Here is a 17,667-nt window from a genome sequence, read left to right on the forward strand (position 1 = left end):
GGAGTAGATAATATCTGGGCACCAGAATATGGGGAAAAAAATACAGAAGATAATTGTGTTTGCATTCCTCAATTTTGTTTTTGTGTAGTTGTAGGGCATTTTTTTATTTATTTTTTTTATTTTTACTTATTTATTCTTTTTTTTATTTCATTATTTTATTTATTAGATTTTTTAATTAATTTGTTTATTTATTTAATTTTTACATGTATGCTTATGTTATTTATTTATTAGATATTTATTTATTTTTAAAATTTTTTTAAAGATGTATCTGGGCTGGAAATGTTTCTGAAACCTTCCAGACGCACTTCCTTTATCAGATACATCTCAAAATACAGTTATACTGTTAATACAGCTCCTAGGCTGTCGGTCAGTGGTCAGTATGTTTATCCTCAACCCCTTTGCTCTAAAAACAGATTTGTTAGATATTAGCTTAGATATTATTAGATATTAGCTTAAAGGATAGGTCGATAAGTTTCATAGCCTCTCAGTGTTATTTTGTTTAGGATGTAGTCATTATTAATGTCATCTATGGTCATGCATAGCTGCTAGAGAAAACGCTTAAAATGAGCCGGACGCTGGTGTGTGCTTCAGGACCAAGGTTGGGATCTTGTGTCTAACCAGGTAGAACGAGGCATTTTAATTCCACAATTTAGCAACAATACGCAATGCATTCCAGAAACTTTTGGGAATTTCTTTTTTAAAGTTGTAGTTTTTTTTTTTTTTTTTTTAGAAAATGCATTAAGAAATATTAGCTGTTGAAGTGGATTTAAGTGCAAGCCAAAGCAAATTCCTCTGCTGTAACTGCAACTTTTGTCAAATCAGTCTGTGTATTAAGGTGGTGCTCATAAAATGATAAATAATAATTTAACAAAAGATACAGCAGTGATTTGTTTTTGTTTTTTTTTCCACGATCCAGCACCACTTTTCTGTCTCTGTTCAGGTTCAGAGTCAATTTCATTTCATTACCATGCAACGCATATATATACACATATATAAATATATATATAAATATATATATATATACGGTCATGCACATGTTCTCTGAAAGTCTTCGCATCCTGAAGGAGCCACCTTAATATACGTGGATCTGTTCCCTGTTTCCAATGTGTATGTGTGTGTCTCTCTATCACGTAACCCAGACCTTATTTTCTCAGCAATTAAGGCTAAGGGGTCCTGCCAGGCCCCAATTGCCACCCCGCCGCCCACTTCTCTCTTTCGACGAAGAGACTGGAACTGAGAAGTGGAATAGAAGAGCAAGCGCAGGAAAAAATCGTCCATATGGGTTCTTGCGGATAGGTATTTATGTGCTCGGGCTTGTGTGGATGTACCATTTTACAATAAAAGTAAGAATGATGACGTGAGAGATCAGTAAAAAAAAATAATAAAAAATTGAGTGACGCGGGTACAAGCTTTTTTGAAACCGTGTAAGGTAAGAGGAAAGTTGCTCTTTTGTTTCTTAACGTTTGACTCCAGGGCTTTTGAAACTTTTAAATGCTTAGTGGAGAATTGGATTGTACGTCTGTAGTAGGAAAAAATATGCCTTTTTCTCTCTCTCTTTTTTTTTTTTTTTTGTCTGTACCTGTACACTTAAAATGTTGCAATAGCGATGCTTATTTCTTTTGCCTCCAAGGGACTGTGCAGTTGCCTTGTAAGAGAAATAGTTTTGGTTTTAAAAGCCTTTTACCTTCAGGCTCTCACGATGCGGTGAGTATTTCTTCTGTGTGTGCGCTTCTCGGACGATTTCCTGTCTAATCAAGCGGTTTATTTTGCAGATACGACGGCCGCGGTCATTTACATGACCTTTCGGAGTATGACGCAGACTCGTGGAACCAGAGCTACCAGCTTTCTGAAGAGGAAGCCAGGATCGAAGCGCTGTGTGATGAGGAGAGATACCTGGCCTTGCACACTGACCTGCTGGAAGAAGAGGCCAGGCAAGGTACAGAGTTTGCACAGCCTTTCACGGTTTTTTGGATACATTTATCACAGGCTAGATCTAGGATCTAAAAGCTTTTCTGGGCATGGTTAGGAAATAAAAACGGTTTTGCAAATATATGCAAATGTACTAATTAAAAAAAAAAAAAAAGATTATAATCAACCACTGATTATATACCAACTAATTTTTTTTAGCCTACTATGATTAATAACAAACAAAACTCACCAGAATAAAACAACCAGATTCATTAGATAATTTTGACATCTTGTGGTCAAAGAGGAATATATGAGTTTATTAAAGGACATGTAACTTTTGTATATTTTTTTTTTAAGTATTTGATTAAGCCAGGTGAATTTGTGAATCATAAAGAAAGGTGTGTATGTAAATTTGAAAAGCTGAATTTCTGTGTACTGGAAGCTGTGACACAAATTCCTCGTATGCGCAAACATACTTGGCAACAAAGCCCTTTTCCGACTTCCGACTACAGTGTCACCGGACTTGATCCCGCGAATATCATGAGCCGACATTTGCACAAGAAGGGCACTTAATCCAGAGCCTCAGTAGCGATAACTGAGCCATTCGCACTGCACAAGCACAGCTTGAGTCCAGAGAAATCTGAGGTGTGAATACTAAAGTGCGTAATTGCGGTATTATCTCCTCGCTACACGCACTTAACTCAACTCTGAATACGGCTCTGTTTGACCCAGAACGCACCGAATCGTTTAGTTATGTTAGAATTTCCACCACTGACTCCAGAGTCTGGTTTATTAATTGTCATATTCTTTTATGATGTGCAGAAGAGGAATATAAAAGGCTAAGTGAAGCTCTGGCTGATGAAGGTTCCTACAACGCAGTGGCTTTCCGCTACAGTGCTGATTACTACGACCCCTCGCAGCCCACTGAAGAAGAGGATGGCAGCAAAGACAATGGTGGGCAAACACACACACACACACACACACACACACACACAAGGGAGGAACAGTCTAGAGGAATAGATTATAACATAATTATAAACGGAATACAAACTGTTATTCCTGGAAGTGTTTAACTATAAAATGAAAGAATAGTAAGAAAATATCAAACTTTTTTTTTTTTTAACACTAAAGGACACATACACAAAGCTCTAAAACTAGCAATATAAATTCATGGCCACTTTTAATACTCACGCCAGCCCTGGCACAAACTCTTCAAACCAGTCTCTAGGTCATTTCTCAGTAAATAAACAGTAACCAGCCCTTGAAAACATGCAAATATGCCCATGCATATACACAGACCTTGATGATGAATTATTCAGACGCTCTAAAGTCAAATGAGGTGTCATTTTCCAAGGTTTTAAAAAGATCCACCGAGGTATTCAATGGTTAAACAGCAAAGATTGCTTAACGGCAGCATGCAGAACAGTAGCACATTCTTGTTGTATAAATAGGGATGGCTGTTTTTTTGTTTTTTTTTGTGTATCCTTCCTTACACTCCATCGGTATCAGCTTTCAAAGAAACATGGCCTTAATATTAATCCAAATAAAAATAGTCCACAATAGCGTGTGTATTTATTTTTTTGTAATATATATTTACCACATCTTGTACAAGGCAGTGGTGAGACCGGCCATGCTGTATGGTTTAGAGGCAGTGTCACTGAGGAAGAGACACAGGAGTCAGAGCTGGAGGTAGCTGAGCTGAAGATGTTGAGGTTCTCTTTGGGAGTGACGAGGTTGGACAGGATTAGGAACGGGTACATCAGAGGGACGGCTCATGTTGGACATTTGGGGGACGAAGTTAGAGAGGCCAGATTAAGATGGTTTGGACATGTCCAGAGGAGGGAGAGTGAGTATATTGGTAGGAGAATGTTGGACATGGAGCTGACAGGCAGGAGGCAAAAGAGGAAGGCCAAAGAGGAGGTATATGGATGTAATAAATGAGGATATGAAGCAAATGTTGAGGATGCAGAAGATAGGGATAGGTGGAGGGAGATGATTCGCTGTGGCCACCCCGAAGGGAAAAGCCGAAAGAAGAAGAAGATTTACTCCATCTTGAAGCTACACTTGCTCTGTTTGACATAACACCGCTTGTATTTTTGGTTTTGTACAGAAATCTAAGCATCCTTCTTTATAATCCAGTGCGACCAAGCTTTTAATTTTCCAAAAGAAAGCCTTGGCAAAGGTTTGAGGACAGGTCTATTCATCTGCATCAACTTCACACTGGCAATGCAATGGACCCGCCAGTATTGTACCAGAGGTTTTCCTGAATTTTTGGCAGAAATGGCACTTTTCTGTGGTCTTAAATTATTGATGTAGGAAAGAAAAAGTTGGCCGGACCGAGTCACTTCCTCGCCAGTAAAATGAATTTTCCGCAGCAGATGGCCAGGCAGTTGGGTCATCACTCATTTCACTAAATGTTTAGTTGTTTATTAATTTAATTTTGCGGCATATTTTTATCATTCCAAATCTTGGCTTACTTTTTTTTTAGAAATATTAGCAAGAAGTTACAAAACACTGCTTGAGCTGCAATTAATTTTAATTTAATAATTTAACTGTTAGTATGAATATTTAAAAAAAACTTATTTACTGAATACCAAAAATATTTAGGATTATTTTCCAACATTGAAATTTCAGCCCTAGTTCTGTAATACTGCTTCAGAGCTACTACAGAATTCTTAACGAGGCTTAAATAATTAGCAGGTAACTAACTACAAATACAGCAATACTGACAGTATCGGATGATGTAAACGGTAGGCCAGTAATCCTTATTTGTTCAGTGCTGACCAAAAAATTCCAAATAAAGCCACTATCCACTGGCAATCTTGATAAGTGAAAGATTTAATTTAATCTTTATTAATCCTAAGAGAAATCCAAAAGGAATTTCATTTTCAGTGTTTGGAATTTATTTATTTATTTATTTATTGATTGATTGATTGTATATTGCTAGCATTCCAAATGGCTTACTTTGTAAGAAGCAATAGCAAGAAGTTATATAAATGTAAGTTATATAGTTGTATAAATTAATTGTTAGTAGGAATATATTTAAAAAATGTAAATTTAGCTGTAGTTCTATAATACTGCTTTAAACCGACTACAGAACTTTTAACAAGGCTTAAGTAAATATCAGGTACAATACAATAATACTGAGAGCAGACCAGTAATCTTAATTGATGGATTTGTAGCTCTAATTTGTTCGGTTCTGTCTGGTAAAATGCCAGATTAAGCCATTATTTACTGGCTATCTTAATAAGTGAAAGAGTTAAATGATTAATACTAAGAGAAATCCAAAATTAATTTTATTTTTAGTGTTCCAAATGTTGACTTACTTTGTTATAAATTATAGCAAGAAGTTACACAACACTGCTTGAGCTGCAGATATTTTAAATATATATATATATATATATGTATGTTAGTAGCAATATTTAATATATATATATATATATATATATATATATATATATAAAATATATATGTTTTGCGTATATTATATTTTGAGCAAATTTTTTTTCCATTAAAATTGGAATCGACTCGCGGCTTGACTCTTATTTTTCACTAGCTGCATCCCAAATGATGTACTACACACTGCGCACTTACATTATGCCCAATATGCAAGTGTAGTAAATTTTTTATTATTTTATTTGTTTTACTAAATGAAATTAGAAGCCGTTTCCCAGTTGGATCCCAAATGACGGCAAACACAAGTAACGTGATGCTCAGTTTAGCATAAAAAAAAAAATTTCTTTTAAATGTTGAAAAATAAATTCTTCGACTATATACATTTTATCTTATCCAGCATTAGCGTCTGCTAGCCCCGCCCCTTTTCCACTTTGTAAGTAAAGCTGTGAGCGTCAAGTGTCCGACATTTCACACTTCATTTTTTTTTTTTTTTTTCGGTTGAGTAAATGCATCATCCAGGGAACTGAAGTGCACTTCTTCTTCTTCTTGGAGCTTTTTAGTCTGAACAAAGTATTCAAAGTATTTATACTACAAAATGCTGGGAAGCAGCTGATGTTTAGAATCGGTATTGACTCTTTTTTTGGATCGACTCTGATGTGAGCCGAAAGCAGGATTTTGCTTACTTAACATATTTGCAGAAAAAAATTGTTGGCATTCAAATTAAAAAGAAAACCACATTATTAAAACATGACACTTGAAAAAAAAAAAATAATAATAATAATAATAATAATAATAATCGTTTCACAGCCCTCTATTACATCCCTCTATTAGACCCATACGGCACGGCGGTCAGCCTTCTCTAACCCATCAAACCGAAAAGAAGAAGCACATCTGATAGAACTGACAGTAATTAAAAGTGAAACTTCAAGTGGTTCTGGTGCTTCAGGCATCTTGCGCTTTGTATTCTTTTTTTTTCTCTTTATTTTCTCTCTCTCAACTTCATATCCTCTCATCCCTTCAGAGCCCGAGCCCCAGGAAGAAGGCGGTGAAGAGCCGTTCGTAGCACCTCCTGGATTGATCATACCCTCCGATGTAGAGCTGGTAAGATTTAACAATGAGTCACAAGAATTTGAGCAGCAGCTGGGTCTGAATAGTAACTATTAACATCATCATTCAGAGAGAGGAGCAGCTTTATGGTGTGCTGGAAGCCTGTCATGCTTTGGAGTTATTTTGTTATTTTAAATTATTTAATTACATGTAAATGTATTAAGAATACTGTGTTTTATTAAGTATGCACAGAGAAACAGTATGCAGAAATACACACCCACATGTGTGTGTGTGTATATATATATATATATATATATATATATATATATAAATATGTGTTTATATTGAGTTTAATATAAATCTAGATGTATTCACTCTTGCAGCCAATCTGAGAGCTCCTAATTTAGCTTAAAAATTATTTCTAACTAGGAATCCAAGTTTAAGAGAGATCTCAAAACATCTCTGAGCAAATTTTATCTTATAGAGGAGGCAGGGCTGACCCCGTCACTAGGTTTGACACATTCTTTTGAATACTGTGATTGCTTGTCCAATGAAATAAGAGCACTTTTAAATATTATAAGCTTTTCTTACAACATTAAGAAATTTAAGGATATATCATGTTGGGGTTATGTTCATGAAAGATCATGTTAGAGATACGCGAACATCTCCTACACGAGACGTTAGCGTGTCACTTACATGATCAATCACGTACATAATCCCTGCACTGTCCCTCTCACTGTCCTTGTTGAATTTTCAGCCATTTTCTCCTTGGCTAAAGAAACCCTTAAGCCTCTTAAAAGTCCTCTTCCCTACTGCTAATGCCTTTTGTCCTTAGCTCTTTTAAAGATAAAGATGCTTTGTGGAAAAACATTTATTTTTACAAGGATATTCTTTTTAATTTTAAGGGGAAATGCCGACATTTTCTTCGAATTTTGTCAGCGGGTGCAACAGTTTTCTTGAATATGGGCGCTGTTTATTAATATTACAAAAATTGAACTTATTTGTGCTCAGTGCTCACAGAAGTGAAGTACCCTCTCCCTGTCTGCAGCACTGTGTGTTCAGACTCCTTTCTGTCACAGCCAGCATCATCTCTGCACAACTCTAGCTCTTCTGTGGGATTATACCAGAATATATATTCACTTCCCACACACATTCATGAGCCTTGGGAGCCCTTCAATCTGTTGCTGCTTTACTGGTTGTCTTGCCTTGCACTTTTGGTACCACTACATACTGGGAATCCCACCCCCACCCCACAAGACCTGCCGTTGTGTTGACGCTCCGACATCATGATGTTAACCATCATTATGTTAAAGATTTTTACGCTTGCCAATTTTTTCCTTCTTCCTTCACATCAGATGAGACCCGAGGTGCAACTGTGATGTAATATAGTCATAACCACTCACTTAATATCCACACACAGTTCTTGTTAAAAACATCTCTGAGAAGCTCATCATCAACATCAGAGTTATAGCTCTTCTCTCATTGCTGTGCAGAAACTTCAGTCCAGGACGTTGACTACAGTAAAATAGATCCAGGCATGGAGCTGTAACAGTGCAGTTCAAGTAGCTTTTTATGAGATTTATGTTCTATTTCAGAGCAAACTAAAGACCTGCCTTTGTGGAGGTGTCTATTTTCTTATGCTCTGTTTGAATGAAAAATTGTTCAGCTATGTGCCACTGTTCCTTAACCCTACACCTTCATGGATTTTATTGCAGGTGACGTGATGCATTATATTAAACTTATTCCATAAAGCTGTTGGATTTACAATCAGATTATAAAGGCGTGTTCTGTAACATTTATTCTGATAGAGGTTTAGAGGGTTTGAAGGCACACCACACTCCCTCACTCTAATATATGATATCGTTTTTATGGTAACAGCTAATTCAAATGATTGTAAATGGAAAATTTTGGAAGCTTCTGAGGAGCTTTTAGGTTTGGGAAGAGACACCAGTCAGTAGGTTTTCCTCCACAGGAAAGTCTTCAATCTTTAACGCTTTTCATGTCAGGGGTGTCTAAACCTTTTTCAAAGGAGGCTTGATTAGATCTCATGAAATATATATGATGTATATACCAAAAATATTTGGAGGAACTAACATGAGCATATTTTTAATATTTGGTTCGACCCAAATCCACTTCTTTTAAGAAGTTTTTCCCAAGCTTATTGGTAGCTCCGTGGATACCCAACGTTGGCTAATTTTGCACTTTTTGTCCATGGCTATGACGGAACTTGCAGGTGTAAGGAGATGTGGTAGCTTAGCGGTTAAGGTGCTGATAGGAAGGTTGTGAGTTCAAAGCCAAGGTCCACCAAGCTGGGCCTTAACCATTAATCGCTCAGTTGTATAAAATGAAATAAAATGTCGCTCTGGATAAGGGTGTCTGCCAAATGCCGTATATGTATTTACTGATGAAACAGGTTTTGCATTATAGCCAACTGTTATCGCAGTCTGCTGCCACCATCAGGTGAAAGGAATAATTGCATCGTGTTGGTCAGCGGTCATAATGTTCAAAGAGAGGAGCCACAAGCCTGTTAACGCACTGGGCTACATTTAGCCCTGGGGCTGGATTTAAACACCCTGACTTAAGTGATAACAGAAAGTGACATGTTTTGTGGGTGTTTTTAGTTCTGAACAAAAAGTATAACTCATCATATTTTTAAATATCAGTTTATAGCATCAGTTTTAACAGTTTTTATGATTACAGTGTTCCATTTTAATTAATAAGATGTAATGAAAATGCTGGCACTGGGACATGTTGTTAATGTGAATAGATGTTGCTTCATTATTAAAGATTTTTAAGATGATATTAATCAGAGTTTAATATAATATAAATGGAAATGTTATTCCATTTGCCTCTCAAAAAACATGTCTTCTTGTTCGCTTTGGACTCCTGTGAATCTCTTAGGCATTTTTTTTAGGCACTCTAAACATTATCATATCTTTTAATATCCTTCCACAGCTCTCCAAGTGGTCAATATTTTCTATTTTGGGACTCATAAAAAGCTGTTTTTCTGATCCCACTGCTCCCAAAGCAAACTGTTCAAGAGTTTAAGTGCGTTTGAACTTTTCATGCATAAATAAGATTCCCAGTAAACATCTAATGAGTGCTTTAAGGCGCTCTGAGAAAAGCGCATTCAAGTAAATTACCTCGAGGACGTCAACAGCGATTCAAACTTTCCAGCAAATGAACATAAAAACAAACAAAAAAGTGCTATGATGAAATTTCTTCAAGTATGTATTCCGTTTATGGGGAACCTTTAAAAGTATACATACTTTTCTATATTTTTTACATCTATCTGCTAAGTGGGATGCGAACTTTTAAACTCAGCTGAACGTTTATGTGGGTAATTGTCCATCTGGTGAATTTATACAGCTCAGAAATGACTGGGAGAAACGGAAGCTGTATTGAACATCTCACATCACATCCACTTAAAAGATCAGATTTGAGCTCTCGTACAGTCTGAAATGTAAATTCCTTGGCAAAATTTCAAATCTATAGCATTACACCTACAGCTTTAAAATTACGCCAGTCAATTTACATTTCGTTAAAGTATTCATCTTTTAAAGTGGACGTGATGTAAGCCACTCAAAAATTGTCCCAGCAGAATGAAACAGCGGCTGACGTTTTTCACGGTAGTCCAAGCTGCAAAGTCGGTATCTGAAGGTCAATTCTGGTGACCTTTTGAGTGGCCTTGTTTGTCGAGGCTTAGAATAGAGAGAATGGAACGAGAGTGGAACATTCCATTTATGTCGACAGGGTGCAGTCGACAGGTTGCTTTCAGCTCAGCGGGGTCCTTGGAAACAGCACGAGTTCTGAGGCATCTCTTCTAGTGTCCCTGAAATCAAAAATTGGTGTGTCAGAGAAGTGGACTCCAATATGATTGTATATCCAGGGGGAAAATACTGTCGGAGTGTCACTATTAGAAAAAAATGATTGGATTTGTATTAGTAGGTCGTTCTAACCCCGCCCCCCGTTTAGTCTTTACTATTTTGCGCTCATCAACGGCCAGCCAGTTTCCAAAAGGGGAGGGTGAAGGTTATGAATTGCTTCATTTAGAAGAAGAATTGAGGGCAAGAAGCCTTTATCACCACCTCATAGTGGAATTCTTTTCTTCATGTATCCTAGCTGAGGAAGTTATAGGGGTCAGAGTGCAGGGGCAGCTAAGATACAGCACCCAGGGAGCAGGGAGGGTTAAGGGCCTTGCTTAATTGCCCAATAGTGGAGCTTGGGGGTGCTGGGGCTTGATCCCTGATCATTTAATAAACAACCCAGAGCCTTAACCACTTGAAAAACCACTGCCCCTAAAATTCAAGACACATAACCCTAACCTAACCTCGCCAAGGTAGGGCAGCAACACGGTCAAAAAAAAAAAGTATATACCTCAGACACCAATGATGTGTCTGTGATTGACAGGGGAGACAGGAAAGCCATACATCTTATCCAGAGAGCATGGCCAATGTTGCCATCTTGGACTCTCAGACACAGACCCGTACAGCATAATTCCCAAAACTCTCACAATATCATCCTTATTAAAGCCCGACAGTGTCTGCGTAGGTGGCAGCGACAAATCCTCCACAAAAGTTTCTCATTAATCTCTTCACTTCATAATTTCTTCAGCTCGCCATCCAGTTTGTTTAGATTCACATGGGGTGTGGCATATCTCGAATGCGAAATCAGCCAGATTTTCCGAAGGCTGACACATTTCCTTTTAATCACCGCTCTCGAGCCACAGGGACTTCAAGCACAGATGTCCTAATCACTCTGCCTCACATTTTCAGTCATCGATCCCATCGAAACTCCAGGGCCTTCCATCCAGAAACGTGTATTTCTTTTTTTTTTTCTTTCCCTCTCACACGTCGTACTAATGCAACCTTGATGAGTACCACAACAAAACCTTCAGTCGCTCTAGCTTGAAACTCCCAATTAGTTTTAAGCCAGTCAGCCAGTCCTTTGAACAGCTCTGCTGAATTATTAATCTGCTCTCCTCTCTTCACCCTCTTTATTTCGTGTCAGGCTCCACAGCCTCTCCACAACAAGCACCAGGAAGAATGGTTCTTGCTTTGCATGATGAAACATGTTTGTTCTTCACCTTTGTAATTCAAGGTTATTTTGCTACCAAACTGAATTTGGCTCTTTTTTGGCCTGCCGGGCCTCAAAAGCAATAAAATGCTTTTTTTTTTTTAAAAAAATAAAATAAAAATAAAAGGTAACGCTGGCTTGATGACTACCCCTTCACTTTATTTTTTTTATGCATCAATCCGACAAGTGGTTCTCACATTGTTTATTTATATAAAAGTTTTATAATTTATGATAGATAAAAAAAATAAATAAATGCTGCAGTCGGTGAATTGTGCCTTATCCAGTTTTAGCAATTCATCATTTTTTTCTACATTATAGATTGCTGGTGAAAGCCATATTTTGACTCCTAACCACACATGCATCAAATTCTGATCAATATCTGTATAAATATATATTTAATATATATAGTTTAAATGTGTGCATTCTTTGCAAAATGACTCAAGTTGTTTCTGACATGATGTTTTTCAGCCTGCGACCGTTAAGACCCACGCCATCATTGAGCGCACCGCTAACTTCGTGTGCAAGCAAGGGGCCCAGTTCGAGATCGTGCTGAAGGCGAAGCAAGCCGGGAACTCGCAGTTCGACTTCCTGCGCTTCGACCATTACCTAAACCCGTACTACAAACACATCCTACGAGCCATGAAGGAGGGACGATACACACCCGCCTCTGAAAGCAAGCAGGACCAGTCTCGGGGTAAGATCCAGCAAAACCCCACCGCATTAATACTAAGCACCAAGTAGTCACTGAATTCAGTGTGCATATTTTAAAAACGGAATATTGTAACGTACAGATTCCAAGTCCGGAGATGACGACGACGATGACGCAGACGATGACGACGACGACGGCGATGGCAGTTACCTCCATCCCAGCTTGTTTGCAACCAAGAAGAGCTCACGTCTAGAGGAGATAATGAAGGTACAACCTGTGTCCAGCAACACCTGTTGTTTGTTTGTTTGTTTGTTTGTTTTTGTTCGGCGGTAGCGCTCCTAGAGTAAAAAAACGAGTCCAAATTGTTAGCAAGGTGGTTGCTGTTGTATTCCAGGTGGTTTCTAGCATCTTGAGAGAAGTGGACACCTATAGGTAGAACTTGTGCTGTGGGGTTTGTTCAATATGGTCTACGCGATGGCTTCTCAGGTGGTGTTAAGGGTTCTCACACTGTTCTTAGGCAGTTGTTATGGTAGTCCACAGACCAGGCAAAACATTGTGACCACCTGCCTAAAATTATTTTGGTCCCCCTTTTGCTGCCAAAACAGCCCTGACCCATCATGCACTGTGTATTCTGACACCATTCTATCAGAACCAGCATTAGCATCTTCAGAAATTTGAGCAACAGTAGCTCGTCTGTTGGATCGGATCACACGTGCATCCATGTGCCTTGGCCGCCCGTGATAGATAGTGACCACTGCAGACCGGGAACACCCCACAAGAGCTGCAGTTTTGGAGATGCTCTGGTCCAGTCGTCTAGCCATCACGATTTGGCCCTTCATCAAACTCACTTAAATCCTTACGCTTTCCTGCTTCTAACACATCAACTTTGAGGACCAAATGTTTGTGCTGCCTAATATATCCCACCCACTAACAGATGCCATGATGAGAAGATAATCAGTGTTATTCACTTCCTGTCATAATGTTATGCCTGATCGGTGTATAATGTAAAGATTAAAAAAAAAGTGGATCCTGGCGAGTCAGATTTATTTATGTAAATTAATAGCTGAAGGCACATCATCAAGTAATTAATGACCTAAAACTCACGTATCTTTTTTGGGATTGTAAAGAATGGCGCCTCAGACGTCTCAGAAATCTCATTAACAGGAAACTTTTATCACTCGCTATTCACTGATGTTCATTGCTAGGCAAAAAGAATTTTTACGAAACCTTCACAAATTTTAGTTGAATACTTGAACCATGTAACCAAAATAACTTTGTGTTTTTTTTTTTTTTTAATTTTTTTACACATTCTACTGCAACAGAAGTATGTTTTAGAAATTATACAAGACATGATAATGGGCTGTATAGATGCTTTCAAAAAAGAAGGCACTAATGCACCCATTCAGCGAGCGGGTTCATCTCGGCGTGAGTCCTAATATTTAAACCTGCCTCTGTTTCAGCATTTAAAAGCCACCCACTGTAGAATCAATTGAAAATACATGTTAAGACGTTCCATTTCCTGACATAATTGGGCCTGCTATGAAGGCATCTGACATCAAAGTGCTTTGACTTTTTTCTTTTTTTCCCCCCCCCATTAGTTATATATGACAGCAACTCAATTACCTGATTTAATATTCCGTATGTTTTCTGCTCTGTGTTGCCGGGAGGCATTTAAAGTGAGCATAGAAATGAAAGATTTATACAAGAGATAAATAAGACCATGTCTTATCAGGTTTCCTGTCATAATTCAAACAACTTTTGATCACGCTTGTGAAGTTTTCTCAACGCTTTTCTGTTATAATGGCAATTATATAATTTCGAGAACACAGCGTTCAAAGTCATACGGTTTTTTCATTACTATTTTTTTTTTTTTAAATTAAGACAGCCATTGAAAATACTTGGTATGATTTTCCCCTAACAGTGATTACAGTCATTTCCAGACTAGACATTTCCTTTGTCTGTACAGAAGAATAAAATTCTATATAGTCCATTATTTCATTGTTGAAGTCACATAATTATACTGTATTTTGATTTTGCACACCTTCTCCCCAGTGAGCACTGGTTTTGTCACAGGGAGTCATCACTAGGATGGTGCTTTGTGCGAGGAAATCTTTCATAGATAATGGAAATAAGTTTTCTGTGATGTATAAAGGCATGTTCATGAGAAATCCAACACAGAAGTAATAGAGACTGTAAACATCACACTTAAAGTCCTGGAATGCCTTGTAGCTATAAACCTTTAGGTAGATGATGCCAGGTTCAAGGTTTAATCCAGTTGTTCCAGTTGTTGGGAAGTGGTAGCTTAGGGGTTAAGGTATTGGGCTTCTGATCAGAAGGCTGTAAGTTCAAATCCCAGGTCCACCAAGCTGCCACTGCTGGGGCTTTGAGCAAGGCCCTTAAGCCTCAATTGGTCAGTTGTGTAGAATGAGATAAATTGTAAGTCACTCTGGATAAGGGCGTCTGCAAAATCCCAGAAATTTAAAAATGATGTGGTGGTTGTTTGAGGCGGATTTTTCATTCATTTTTAAACTTCTCTTATCTTATAAGTATCTTTTGCTTGCTTGATCTTTGCCTCTATGTGAAGTTTCACCTAGCTCAGCTATGGTATTTTCAGTGCTAGCATATAGTCAAATCCCATCCATCCATCCATCCATCCATCCATCCATCTTGTCCTGAGCAGGGTCATGGGAACCATGGAACCAATCCAAATCCCTGGTATTGGAACCAATTCCAGGCAGGGAGCATCCTGTATGATCTCACACACACGTTAGAGATAACAACCAATCATCCTACAGCATATGTTTTTGGACTAGGCGAGGAAACCGGAGTGGGTGGAGGCGTGAATCAAATCCCCAACACCTGATGTGTGAGGCAAACACGCTAATCACGAAGCCTCTGGACCCCCCCCGGGCAAATTTCATTTCCAGATAAATACAAAAATTATACTTGCGTCACTAGCTGCAGAAAGATGTACCACCTGCTTGGGCAAAAAATGAATCACTTTATAGCTCAGCAAATTCCGTAAGATATTCTGTCACTCGAGAAGTTTATAGGCCTTGAGGGCCTCGTTCTGTTCTGTATGCCTGTTGTGTTTCAGCTCCCAGGACAGCAGAGCTTTATAATCAAGCTGTAGACTACTGATAACCGGACTTGCATTTGTTAGGAACTTGTGTTGCTGGAGGAAATGGACTTGTACTCTGTGCTTTAGTGAATTATATCATCTGTATTGTCTGGTTTTATCTTCGTACATTTGATAAGTCACAATATATCAAGTAAGGTTAAGATCGTATGGCAGCTTGACCAAACGTAGACAAGAAAATAAAGCTGTAAAGCATTGGTGCTGGAGACTCCTCACCAAAAACTTTTTTCAAATCTGTTTATATAGAGTGGTCATCATATCATATCTATATACACCGAACAGGTATAACATTATGAGCACTGACAGGTGAAGTGAATAAGACTGATTATCTCCTCATCATGGCACCTGTTAGTGGGTGGGATATATTAGGAAGCAAGTGAACATCCTCGAAGTTGATGTGTTAGAAGCAGGAAAAATGGGCAAGCACAAGGTTTGAAGGGCCAAATTGTGATGGCTAGACGACTGGATCAGAGCATCTCCAAAACTGCAGTGTGTGGTGTTCCCGGTCTGCAGTGGTCAGTATCTATTAAAACCGGTCCAAGGAAGGAACAGTGGAGAACCGGTGACCGGGTCACGATCATGCACTGTATTAGTCTGTCCCTTCAGGATTTTGTGATTTTTCTTCACAATTACCTGCAGATTTTCTACAGCTTTGGGCCAAAACATGTCTTGTTTGCTGGAAGTTTATAAGAAGAATGTTGTGCTTGTAATTTCGCCCATTCAACTAGTAAAAAAAAACACCAAAAAACTAATCACAAATTTTGAATGAAGCATTTTTGGCTGCAACAATCACAAAAAACTCCCCAAATTCCTGGAGGAACGAATCCAAGCGCGTAAATCTCGCACTTGGAATTTGTATCATTTCTGACCAATCAAAATTGAGAATACTAAAGCAGTGTGGTATTATAAAGTGCTTAAGAGTGCACTTCTTCTGCCAACTAATCCTTAAACCGTTCCGTATTGTTTTTGCTCTGCTTCTTGTTTGGGATCTTGCCCCAACCCCAGCACTCATCAATATCCTTTATTGATCAAGCGATCGAGCAATCAGTGTATAAATCTCATATCCCATAGCTGAGATTTTCATACACATTAAGTCATCAAGTCTCTCTAAGCTATACTTCTGCGACATGCTTCATTGAAGAAAACGAAAGCGACCCTTCTTTGTGATAGATGGTGGATGTGGATGTGGAGGCAGTAGCTGGGTTTTGAAAGTGTATTATTTTTCCACTCCAGCCTTTACAGGTCATGGACCCAGATCATCCATTGGCTGCACTAGTTCGTAAAGCTCAGCAGGAGAAGAATGGAAACCTAGCCATCACCACCAAGCCTGAGGAAGCGGTCGCAGCACAAGCACCACCAACTGATTACACCACTGATCGTAAGTACAATGCCTTACTTAAAATTCTTGCATCCAGGCTGCAGGTTTATTTTTATTACAAATGTAATTTGCAGAAAAATGGTATTTATTTGCACCAATAAGCTTTTTATTTCTTTAATCAGGATCTGTTATTTTATATTATCACCCCAATACCCGTATGTTCCCCTGCCCTACGTTGAGAAACACCACTTGGTCTAATGATTTGTAATCTTGTAAGCCTTCCCTTTCGACTCTGGTTCCTCGTAATGTTTCTTCTAACATGAGTTATACCAGGTTATTGACACCTCTGGCATTAGTAATTGTATCTATTTGGATATCTGGCCCAGATACATGGTTAAAATGCTCTGCAAATAAAATTTAATAGAATTAAACAACTTCGAGCTGACGTCAGTCCCTCTAGGATTTTGTGGGTGTTTTTATTGGTTTGCTCAAAAATTCTTGTTTTTGCTATATTTATTTTATTTTTGGAAGTAATTGTTACAATCAAAAATGCTTGAATCTTTTTTTGTAGTAATTATAGTAAAAAAAAATGCTTGATTTTGTTATAGCCTTTTTTTTGGCAATTTTTACAATCAATAATGCTTGGTTTTGCTACACTTTTTTTTATTGGTTACGATCAAAAATGCTTGATTTTGCTATAGCTTATTGTTTTGGTATTAATTATGATCAAAAATGCTTGAGTTTTTGCAATTCTTATGATCAATAATGCTTGATTTTGCTACAGTTTTTATTTTTTTTATTGTTTATGATAAAAATGCTTGATTTTGCTGCAGCTTTTTTGCAGTAATTATAGTAAAAAATGCTTGATTTTTATTTGTTTTTATAAATTGATTTTTATGATCAAAAATGCTTGATTTTGCTACAGCATTTTTGTAGTAATTATAGTAAAAAAAATGCTTGCTTTTGTTATAGCCTTTTTTGGCAATTTTTACGATCAATAATGCTTACATTTTGCTACACCTTATATACTTTTTGGTATTAATTATGATCAAAAATACTTTATTCTTTTGCAATTCTTATGATCAATAATGCTTGATTTTGCTACAGTTTTCAATTTATTTTTATTGTTTGCGA

The 17,667-nt window shown here is 37.8% G+C and overlaps 1 protein-coding gene across 1 annotated transcript in view; it reads left to right on the plus strand.

Annotated features, from left to right (window-relative positions):
* The window catches only part of sfswap (splicing factor SWAP), a 111,645-nt gene that overhangs the window by 1,081 nt on the left and 92,897 nt on the right, over window positions 1–17,667 (plus strand). Inside the window, exons 2-7 of the mRNA XM_058415365.1 lie at window positions 1,773–1,936; window positions 2,731–2,862; window positions 6,326–6,405; window positions 11,896–12,121; window positions 12,219–12,343; window positions 16,449–16,593. Of these exons, the coding sequence (XP_058271348.1) occupies window positions 1,773–1,936; window positions 2,731–2,862; window positions 6,326–6,405; window positions 11,896–12,121; window positions 12,219–12,343; window positions 16,449–16,593 (872 nt within the window). The remainder of the gene's footprint in view (window positions 1–1,772; window positions 1,937–2,730; window positions 2,863–6,325; window positions 6,406–11,895; window positions 12,122–12,218; window positions 12,344–16,448; window positions 16,594–17,667) is intronic.

The sequence above is a fragment of the Hemibagrus wyckioides genome, linkage group LG18 (assembly GCF_019097595.1).
Source record: "Hemibagrus wyckioides isolate EC202008001 linkage group LG18, SWU_Hwy_1.0, whole genome shotgun sequence".
Taxonomy (NCBI): domain Eukaryota; kingdom Metazoa; phylum Chordata; class Actinopteri; order Siluriformes; family Bagridae; genus Hemibagrus; species Hemibagrus wyckioides.